General features: G+C 37.4%; 1 protein-coding gene across 1 annotated transcript; it reads left to right on the forward strand.

Annotated features, from left to right (window-relative positions):
- Positions 1-378: 378 nt before the first annotated feature.
- On the forward strand, positions 379-6821 carry CA1 (carbonic anhydrase I; the record flags this gene model as incomplete). The annotated part of the gene is made up of 7 exons (XM_008942415.1): positions 379-415; positions 616-813; positions 1691-1809; positions 3831-3926; positions 4806-4868; positions 5853-6008; positions 6723-6821. Coding segments are annotated over exons 1-7 (768 nt in total), but the record flags the coding sequence as incomplete, so codon positions are not given.
- Positions 6822-11991: the final 5170 nt, after the last annotated feature.

Raw genomic sequence — 11991 nt, forward strand, 5'->3', positions numbered from 1 at the left:
TTATCCTTTGGATTGTGAAGATTTAGTGCAAAGGTCTTTGGACAACATTTGAATGGTTAGCATATTGTATATTCAGCATCCAGCTCTTGTCTTAAAGTATGTACTGAATCAAAAAGTAAACAGATTGCAAACTACACTGGTTCCTTATTACAGTCCTTTCTCTTATGACAGTTGCTCATGCCATTCTGCAATCATATAAAATCAATAAAGGTTGGCTAAGAAATACTACTGTCTTTACTGTTTAAGCAGGCATATAAAAGGCCCGGATGTAAGTTAGAAATTCAGAAGAAAATCTAAAGCATAAATCTTGTCTTAAGAGTATTCATCAGGACCAGTAATTTCTTTTTAAAGAAGACTATACCTTGCAAGGACTAAAGCATGGCAACTTTGAACTGGAGTTACCAAGGCAGCAACGGTAAGAACTATCTTTAATAGAAAATCAGATTTATAATATATTGAATTTTCTTTCTTTTACTTATAAAAATTCTTTAGAACTACATTGATTATTAACATATCAGGTATCTGTATTAAGCATATAACTGGTTCCCTGGGAAAATGTCATGAATGCAGTATTGGTACAGAACTAGAAAAAATTCAATTATTTATTTTACCTAGGACCTGACCACTGGCACAAGTTATACCCTATCGCCAACGGAGACCGTCAATCTCCTATTGATATTAAAACCAAGGAAATAAAAAAGGATGCATCTCTGGGGCCTCTCCACATCACCTGGAAGCCTTCTACATGCAAAGAGATCATCAATGTTGGACATTCGTTCCACGTGAATTTTGAGGATAAGGACAACCAGTCAGGTTAGTAAAAGGAGGATCTGGAGAGGGAGGATGTGAGACATTTGCATTTTCATTTTCTTTTTATCTCCTTTATAGAGAAGACAAGGCTACTTGCCCTTCAGAAGTATTTCTATAGATTAGGGTGTGCTTGCTAATTTTGTTATACTAGTTGGCAACACCCTAGAAGAGTCACAGAAGTTCCAAATTATATTCTTTAACATTAGGACTTTTTGGCAAATGTTCTTGTGTTAATTGCAAAAGTTTTGGTAACTTCCCAGTAGGAAATCATCTTACTGATTTGGGAAGGAGAAGGTAGGAGGAAAGATCCTAAATACAGTTACTTAGCTGTGCTTTTAGACTTTTTTTTAATCAGCATGCGGTGATATATATGCAAAAGTTACAGTTTAATTTCATATAGAATTACTCAGGACTAGGCTTTTTGTCCTCAGAAGGTCTTATTACCTTGCTAGCAGCAAAGGAGATTTCTTTATGCTAATGTGTAATATTCTAAGTGCTGCAAGGCCTCCAGGCATATCCAATTACTGTTTTTGACAGACTGCTGGTTTTCTGCATTATTTTTCCATTTTTTTTCTCTCTGAGTAGATGACGTATTCACACATTTCACCTGACTTTTGGAACTTGAGAAGACATGCAGATTTACTATAACCTATGCAGTCATACATACCTAGAATTAAAAACTTCAATAACATTTGCTTCACTAAACAAACTGGTTTTGTTTTTTTTTGACAGATGTTTAAAAATAATCTAATATCAGAACATGTTCATATTTTAACATGGAGAAAACTGCTTGCACATTATAAAATCCTTGAAATCTGTAACTTGCATGTCAGGAAAACTTTATTGACTGATATTCTTACCTTACTTCATGCATTTGCAGTGCTGACTGGCGGACCTCTCACCGGAACGTATAGATTGCGGCAGTTTCATTTCCATTGGGGCCAAACCGATGAACAAGGCTCAGAGCACACAGTGGATGGAATGAAATATGCCTCTGAGGTACAGTCATTGAAAGAAGAGTCAAAATCAAGTTTTCAAAGTCCCGTCACATATAGTATCCCTAGGAAAAAAACAAACAAACCCACACCACCAAAACAAACAAAAGACCCAACATATGTATATAGCTTTGGTAGTTATTTTATTCTGCAAACACAACTCCATCTCTGTGCAGAGTTAACTTTGTAAGAGCAAATTCAGTTTTGTGGTCAGTATGTATTAACCTAAATTTAGATAATTTAAATCCATATTCAAATAATGAAATAGGGTTGAAAGATGCAGGTATAAAAGTAACATCTGCTAAATGTTAAAAAGGTCAGCTGTACAAGTTCATTCAGCTTAATAGTAAATCAGTTGCTTTTTAGAGGGTCTGATCACGCAGTGTCCCACTGGCTGGAGCTCCTCAAAGCGACAAGCATTCTGATCGCTGTACAGTGTTTTTTTTCTAGCCTTTCTCAAGAACAGTAAATAAGAAGGAAACCCAGAAGAAATTAATCATGAGGTAAAAAAGTTATATAGTAAGGGTCCTAGCAGCTGTCAAGTAGAAAATGTCTTCAGATAATGAAGCAAGGTCTAGTTTGTGCTGGGGTTTTGTTTGTTTGTTTTGTTTTGTTTTGTTGGTTTTTTTTGTGTGTGTGTTGTTTGTTTTATTTGTTTTCTTTTTAAAAAAAAACAACCAGTAATTTATTTTTTAAATTAAAAAAACCACACCTTTAAAGTAACAGATTTTATTCATTTTCCAATGCCTTAGTGTCCTGCTAATAGTCATCAGCATGTCAACAAACTATTCATGGTCAATCCATGTAATGTTATCTTTGGCAGCTTTTTAGATTTTAGGAACATTACCACATGACAAACTAATGAAATGGGTTTTACATTTTCAATTTAGGCATTAGGAACACACAGCCAGAAGTGTGTTCCTAATATGAAATGTTGAGAGTGCTCAAGCTATCTCATTTGATACAGCCAAGATAAGAAGGGGGTGTCCCTTTAGCATCGCTTTCTGCTGTAAAGAGATAGCACTTAAGCTATTTAGGCAGCACATGATGGTTTATTAGTTTGCTTTGAATAAATGGTTTAAAACATCTTGAAACAAAAAGACGTTAAGCTGAAAAAACAGCAATTCAGCTTTAAAAACTATGATAAATTTTTAAAAAAATCTTATTTAAATCAGAATTTTAAGATTGTGTGCATTATACGATCATTTTCAAGTCCTGTTTCTGTATTCTGGAATCTCTTCCTTGTATTTTAAGAACTTTTGATATTTATTGTAAGCATGTTGCTTAAACATTATATAAAAAAAAAAAAAAAAACAGACCTGGACTATTGCCATAAAGTTACATAGTTGCTAAGAAAATGCTAAGCGTATTCATAGATGAAAAGGCATTTAAAAAAGTTCTTATGATTTCCAAGTTCTGTAAGTTTTGGAAATTTGTATTTCACACAAAATAGCTCAAGATACAGTATGCAACATACCAGGATGAACAAAAGTTCCTTAGAATAATTAAAACCATCAAATATTTGTTGAAAGATCTATGCTGAATATAAACCGTGCCCAGCCATGATGTTCATGGCCATACCATCAATCTTTTGCACTAAAGGGATTATTGTGAATAAATATTTCATCAAGTGTAACAAAGTGGTCATTCCTCAAAATTCTATTTAACGTATTACATTTTTAAAGACATGGAAGTAAGGACATGCACAGGAGATTGTTAGCAATCGAGTTAGAAAACTCTACATCCCTTGTAAGCTGTGATTTTCCACATCTCTATGTACTTACCCCTAAACTGGCTTCAGGAATATGAGTTGTGCTTACCCCAGAACAAAGCCTGGGTACGAGTCTTGCCAGTGCCAGGGCAGTTCAGCAGAACATTGTAATTCTGCAGGTGTTCACAAGCACGTTCTCAGTTCATGGTCAGACACCAAGAGTCCAGAGTAGTGGTTCTAAGGATTTTATTTTAATTGTGGCATTTCTTTGTAATGCAACCCACAAAAATAATCTTGTCAATTGTTTTTTTTAGCTTCATCTCATTCACTGGAACGCAGACAAATATTCCAGTGTAGCTGAGGCTTTCGACAAGCCGGATGGTTTGGCAATTGTCACTGTTTTCCTGAAGGTGAGTTACCGACATCTTGAAAACACGCCTTTTTTCCTTTTCCTCATCAAAACTGCAGCAAGTGATGAGGACTGTGGAAAACACATCTGTCTTTTCGGCAATGAGCATCTCTTACCTTGATTTAGCCCATATTGCCAACTCTACCCATGCTTCTACATGGACGTTTTCCTCAAATCCCCATTTCATCCACGGTGACTTCAAGAAGAGCTGTGCTTTAAGGCATGGATGCTCATGAGCTTGTAGTGTTTCATCCACCTCTGTAACAGGCAATGCTCACATGTTTTGTGTTTACTCTCCACTCCATCCACAGAAGTGTGAGCTCTCACAGAAAGCTGGTTTGAGTCACTTGTGCTATTACTGTCTATCAGGCAGAAAAGAAAATTCTAAATCAGAACTCTAAAATTTGAAGCCATGCACATGACAAAAATCAACTTCAAAATCAACTGAATCCGGAAAAAGAATACTTTGTTATTAAGGACTTGGATATATTAAGGAAATATAATAAAATAATATTAAATATTATAATATACTGCTAAAATATAACTTATAGCTCTCATTGCAATAAAGATGCCATGAAAACCATCTCTCTGAATGCTTTCAAAGCAAATTTCAAGGATAAGCACATAGGATCAAAGCAATAATATACTTCTGAACCCTAGATTATTTTTGTACTACTTTTTGCATTACTCTGTAAAGCAGAAGCAAAAGTTCCTATTATTTCCTCAAAAGTCCTAACTTTTGTCTCATTCAAAGTGGGTTTGCAAATCTAAAGTAATTAACATTTATAAAGTATATTCTTATTCTTGAATCTATTAGAATAAAACTATTTTTACTTATCTCCAATTTTTAAGTTTTTTTATTATTATTTTTTATTTACAGCTTGGCTTATGCAATGAAAACCTCAAGAGTGTCTTGAAGGCCTTGGATTCAATAAAGACTAGGGTAAAAATCATCACAGCCTGATCATGATAATATGTAGAGCAGTTAAAATCTATGCAGTCTCTCATCTGCCCTTGTGAAGACTTCATAACAATACAGGGGTTCAGCTGAAGGAGGCTGTTGAGATGTGGGAACTGAAAGTATGATCCTAGACATGAGTTTATGGGATGCCATAAGATATTTTATATTGTTGGGGCTCCACTCTGTAGGCAGCTATGGGCTCTTTGTATTGAGTAAGAGTACACAGTTCCTGATTCTTACCCAATCCTATGCTTCCACCCATCTGCCTATTTAAAATTGCCCCTGGTGTCCATCACCAGCACAGCCTCACAAGAACCAAACTGGAGTTTCACTAAGATAAAGGAAGAGGGGAAAAGGGTGATGAAATAACACCAGAACTGCACTTTTCTCTAAGCTGTCTTGTAAAGCAGTGACTATTCCCACTAAGCCTCTCATAAAAGCACAAGGTAAGCAGAGATACAACCTGAATATCTGAATTTTAGCAAGGTATGTTAAAAATACATAAAAGCATCTCCCACAGGATTTTAAAAAGGTATGCAGACTTTGACACCGAACATTCAAACATTATCAACGTGTGAATCCTCCCTTTAGCCTCAATGGACAGATGGAAATTAATTATATGCTGAAGTGTTTTGCTTTCTCAGAAGCATAAATTTCAGTATTTTGAAAAAAAAAAAAACAAACAAACAACCAGATGACCACAACCCTTCAGCTGGTGATGAGTGAACTCTCATTTGAGGGAGGTTTTTGTTTTTTTTTTTTAGTAACACTGCTCATTTTCAGTGGTGCAAACCTAGAAGTATCTCACTGTCAACCTTAACACCAGGGCTAACAACTCACCTTTGATGGTATGAGGAAACACTAGTGGTCTGAAATTACCTCTTCTGATTTAGGAACACACCTCCTTGTAGCCTGAAATGTAAATCCTATCTTAGAGGTTTCAGTAACCCAGCGTATCTCCCACAGGGTAAGAAAGCTCCCTTTTCTGATTTTGATCCCTCAAGTCTGCTGCCTAAATCCATGGATTACTGGACCTACAATGGCTCTCTGACTCATCCTCCCCTCCATGAGAGTGTCATCTGGATTATCCTTAAAGAGCCAATTACTATCAGTTCAGAGCAGGTATGATATTATAAGGATCAAGACCCTTCTTGCTTTTTAGCTCAGGGACAGTATCTCTTTACATTGAATTGCTGCATTTTATTACGTTTATTTGTTTCAATTTTTCTGTAAAATGAGTATAACCTTTACACTACACTATTGCTTTTAATAAATATTTCTGATTCTGCCTCAGCCAGGTTAGGCTGCTCACATCTTACAATGTCTTGTGGGAATTGAGATGAGGTCTCTTTAGATTTGTTGAGCTGCTTCCATTGCTCCAGGAAAGGCAATTATTATTTAAAAATTAAAAATTAAATCTGGTATCATAAAGGTCTTTAATACTTGTTTAAAGTGTTATTAATTAAGTACAAATAGTTTAACATAAAAAGCAATGTTGAAAGTGAAGTTGAATTTGTTCTAAGGCAATGGGTTTTACTTTCCTATTTTTAATTTATCAAACCCTGTTTTATTTACACAGGTGATAGCACAGTGGTGCACCACTGTCTGAAAGTTTCTGTTGTAGCTGGATATAGAGGTGAACCATTCAAAGACGGTTTCTCTTTCCAGTACTTCTGTGGCAGCTTAAATCTTGACTCACCACTGGATTAATTCAATATTAGGAAGCTTAACTTTTTTAAAAATAGAAAGTTAGTTGGGAATTATAACAATTTCTAACAGGCATGCAATATAAAAGTGCAAAGCTAAATAAATCCCTTCTTCCCTTGTCCCATTTAGCTGGCTCAGTTCCGCACAACCCTGTCTTCTGCTGAAGGGGAAGCACCTTGTCCCATCCTGAGCAACCACCGGCAACCCCAGCCACTGAAAGGCAGAGTGGTGAGGGGCTAATCCCAGACAACTAAGGCAAACCTGGAGCACGCTCTGCTCACCAAGAGCAACATGTCCAAAGACTACGGAAAAATCTATCAAAGAAATAGAACATGCATGTGTTCTTAGCTGCAATACTCCTGTCCTGCCAGAAGCTGTTGTAATTCACTGTGACATTCAGCTAGTGCTTTTACTGGAATTAATTGTTATTCTTCACATTTCAAGTAAACTGAAGCAAAGTAATTGTTCAGAGTGACATTAATCAGTGCTCAGCTTCTCAAAAGGAAAGTTTATGCAGCTGTATGAGATGTCTGTTGTTTTCTGCAATGAAATTGCTACTATTAATGGCAGTTACTAATGAGTTATTGTTGATGTGGCTAATAAAAATTATTTCTTTTTCTAATTTAGCTGATATATGCCTGATTAAAATTAAAATAATAAAGCACTTTGAAATGGAATACTATTGTAATAGTGCTACACTACCAATGTTTTTAAAAAACAATTGTGATTATTGCTGTTTCATTTCATCTGCAGATCTAATAAAGAATTATTAAATATATGGCCAAAGCACCTTGGTCTGACTGTACATATGCCACACACTTAAGGCACCAGTTTCACTGTTTCTCAAGCAGATGAGCACACAGCTTTGCAAACAGCTGCAGCAGTGACAACCAAATTATTTAAGAGCCAGGAGTGGCAAAGGGCTGAACAAGATGAAGTCTGACTCTACAAGTATTAGAAGAGAAATTAGGTTTCCAGATGACCCCATTAGTAACTTAAATGTTATTTGACTGAAATAATGAAGCACCTTTACTAAATTACATACTATTATCTGTGGGGTTTTGCAGCACATGTTGCTACAGATATAGTTTCTTCTTTAACAGTTGCATGCCTTGACTATCAGTAAAAATTTACAGTGCTGTAAACACTTACAGTTCCTCACACTTCCCCTATAAGCTCTAAATCTTGACAAAAGTACAGAGAATTTTCAAATCCATGTTCCAAACTGAGATGCTGGGGTTTGAACCCGAGCCCCACATTAAGGTTGACATATGGGTGATTCCCACAGCCCTTCATACAGAGGTGGTGAGTTTGCCTTATAGCTTCCCCCCAGGGTGCGGCTGGCCCTGCAGGGAGAGCCATAAGGGAAATGAGCCCCAGGGGTCCCACATTGAGTTGACAAAGGTCAGGTGTCTGTTTGGGGATAAAAGCTGGGACCACTTGCAGGGAGTCAGGAGTGTCTGTCTGTGGAGTGCACTCCACAGAGCTTCCTGGTTCAGGGCAGACCTCCTGACTCTCCTGGAGCTGGGCCCCAGTCTGCTCAAGACCTTTGCAAACACAGGCTGATCGGGTGAGAGTCACCATGTGGGCACCTTTCTCTTATGTGTTCAGCACGCTGGTCTGGCTGTTTCCCATGCCAACTGTGGGCAACCTCGGGTCTCTGTTTGTACCACCTGTTGTGGGCTGAGTTACGCCCTTTGTGGGATCGCTGGGGGTAGCGTCAATTATGTACCAGCTGATTGACCTGTTTGTACCCCCAGTGATCATTCATGGAATGTCCTTCTTGTCTACAATACAGTCTGTGTATTGGTTCATCTTCCTGCTGGTGGTGGTATCATTTTTGTTGGGCCTGGTCATTGGCAAAACACAAACATATTCAAAAGCTGAATTGCTTTAAATGCAATTAAATTAAATGCACTCTGCTGCAGTCAGCTGCATTCAGTGGGACATGCTCCTAGGTCCACCCTCTCAGCTAGCCAGTGTGTGTATCCAGCAACTGGAACAACATGGCCTTGGTCTTTGACGCCCCACCATGTTGTAGTGGCAACAATTAGCATAATGGCACACACAAAATGAATACTCTAACTTAATTTAATGCAATGCATTTGTAAGAAACCAGATAAAATCATACCAAGACCTTTCTTCATTCCATTCCAAAACAGGTGCCGCATTTACGGCTAACACTCCACATGAAATAGGTTTTGAGAAACCACAAGTAATTTACACCTGAAAAAAAGGACAGGTCATTTATTACTACTCACCTATCTTGGAACTAACAGAAAAATTGTTTGTTGAAAGTGTGGGAGTTCAAATCGGAGATAAGCACATGGCAGCTAAAATGTAGTACTTCAGCTTAGTCTTAGACCTCCACCTTTAAGAATAAGAATCTTAATTTTGCAAGAAAAGCTTCTTTTCTTAATTGTCGTGGTTAAGACCCATCTGGGAGCTGGGCATCACATGGCTGCTTGCTCATCCCCCCCAACCGTGAACAGGAGGGAGAAAAGGGAGAAAAATACAAAACCCCATGGGTTGAGATAAGGAGAATTTAATACAACACCACAAAAAGAGCAATAAACAACAGTAATAAAAGTAACAGTAATGAAATAATATATAGAACAAGTGAGACAGAGGAGGGAGCACATCAGCTCTGAGTGGAAATTACCCCAGACCCTTTCCTGAAATCTCTCCTAGCCTGGCCCTTGTGTCCTGTGCATGACGCCGGCATGGTATCAAATCACCCATTGGCTGCTTCGGCTGTCTGTCCTGGTCTCGAGGCACCCTCCCAACTTCTATTGAAAATTAAACCTTTCCTGCATGAACAAGGAGATTAGTAATATCAATTCCTGATGCAGAATCACGAACAAAATGGGAGCTCACCTACAAACAGGGGATTGAGGAGCTCAGTATTCAAAAGCAGTCTCCACTTCTGTGCTACTTAAGAAGCAGACAAATCAACATTCAAACAGATACTCCTGCCATCCTCATCGGTACTACCTGTTCCTCTTACCTTATTAAGCAAAGCTAGTAAAAAACTTCTTTATGTTCACAAGCTTACAAAAAGAATTACAAAGAGACAATAGTTCCCTCAGGAAATTGATTCTCCTTGAGTGATCCTGAAATCACACCACTTGTCTCTGCCTCATTGCAACAACTGCATCCCTTTAACTACCATCAGCAGAGAGATAAACTTTTCATTCTTATTTTTCCAGAACAAAATTTGATGGTGCTTGTGGGAAAAGTAAGAACAGAACAGAGCTACAGCTATACCAGTTCAACTGGTTTCAGAGAAGGCATCTTCCTTGTGATGTCAAAAAAAAATAAACTTCACAAAAAGATCACAAGGGGAACACATTTGAGAAATAGGAACAAATCTGTTAGGCAGAACAACAGCTCCCTATACAGAGCTGCTTTGTCCAGAGTCTCCTTAAAAAGCTCTCTAACCAGTGTCCTGAGCTATGTCCTGCAGTTTTTCTGATTTGGAGTGGACCTGAGCTACAGAGCTGTGGATTCAGTCAGTTGAAGACCTTTGCATGTGTGCATAAGGGTGACAGGAAGTGGGCAACTGGATCTACTGGTTTGTCTCAAGTCCATCTCCAATGTAAATGGCTTCACCCTGCTTCTTTTGGTGTAATTCCTTTGGAAAATTACTTTAACAAAATACAAGTGAAAACATCAAGTACGAACAACTGTGAAAATCAAATTGACCTGGTTATACCAATGAAGAAAATGAATAAGCAATTCATAGTCTAGGAAAGAGTAAGACAAATAAAAATCCTTAACTTGATCAAGGAAAGGCAAGTTCATTTCATAGTATCTCGTGATCTTGACCACCAGTGAAGGAGTTCTCTCTTATCTTTATAGCAAAGAAAGAGAACAAAATGCAAACAGTGTTTTATTTCAGGACATAAAGCCATCAGTATATTGACATCTAATGGTACTTGCTGGCAATATGAAAGAGATGGAAAGGAAAATTACCCAATGCAGTAGTTTGAACGGATGATTTCTCAGTGCCAAAGACTTGAGGAAATTACACAGAAAAACATATATATTTTAAGTCTTAGTTTAAGAATACCATTTCTGCCTTTTACCAGAATTGTCTTCTCATTTTTTGCTCCATATTTTATCTGTACATAAAAGTATTGGTATCTGTGTGCTGTGCATCAGTAGCCGAGCCCCCCAGTGAACATCTTTAGCCCCAAATGACAGAGAAACAGGAAAATGCAAGCTACGACAGATGCAACTCATCTACAGAACTTCTGCTAAGCTTCTCTTCATCTTGCAAAGACTTTCAAAATACAATAACTCTTCTAAAATAAAGTTCCCTTTATATTTTAGCTATGAAAAAAATCATTAACACAGCATTTAGCATCTGATCAACAGAATAGGCTTCAGGTCAAACTCCAGCAACCACTTCCATCTTGATCTGTGCTGGGTATATTAACTAGGACTCCTTTATTGGGGTTGTAAGACAAAATTAGGTTGGTTAATGTTCCATGTTAATTTTTTTTTCATAAGAAAATCCTTCTTAATGCAATTTTTCCCTCATGTTGAGGCAAGAAGTGTACTGTTCAACCACAAAATTGTCAACTGATAAGTTTGCTTTGAGAATGCCCAGATAAAATGATGAGATAGCCTGAGGAGGCCTAGTTAATAGCTCCTTATACAGCTTAGGGATTTTATTGTAGGTTCTGTAGATCTTTTGGAAAAGAAATACCTTGTAGAAGAAGTTTCATCTCTTTCATAGGACTTCCCAGGAATCCTCTGCATCTTTAATCCCATCTATAGCAGGAGCAGCAACGTAGGACAGCAAAGGATGGGAAACACAGGACTTGGAATTATCTAGCAACAACACTAGGCAGTGGAAGAAAACACTTAAAACTGAACTCAGTAGCACCAGACCATTTAGAAAATGTCCAGATGTAATACTACCTCTTGAAACTGTAAAAATTGTTTTTCAGTCAAAACTACTTGTCAAAATCAACACATTCACTAGCTAGTCTGAATTTCTCGACTGCATTATTTACCAAAGAAAATTAAAGAAAAAAATTGCTGAAAAAAAAAATCCCACTAGGATTAATGATGTACTACTGCTTATATTATGGCAATGCATTGTAGTTTTTGTTACATGCCTTATTCCAGTTTTTCTGCATTAAGGTCAAGTAAAATGCATTTATTTTTTGACTGCTTAAGCTATTAAGTCTTCTGCAGTGCTCCGAGGTAACCAAGGGATCACATAAACTTTAAAATCATCAAACTAAATTGTGCCACAAAGTCCATATAGCAGAGCTAGAGCCAAACCAGCTTAAACAGTGTATGTCTAGGAAAAATAGACCTATGGGACTGTGTTCATACCAGTAGAATCATAGAACGTTTGGGATGGAAGGGAACTCCAAAGGTC

This window comes from Merops nubicus, unplaced genomic scaffold (assembly GCF_000691845.1).
Source record: "Merops nubicus isolate BGI_N331 unplaced genomic scaffold, ASM69184v1 scaffold38446, whole genome shotgun sequence".
Classification (NCBI taxonomy): domain Eukaryota; kingdom Metazoa; phylum Chordata; class Aves; order Coraciiformes; family Meropidae; genus Merops; species Merops nubicus.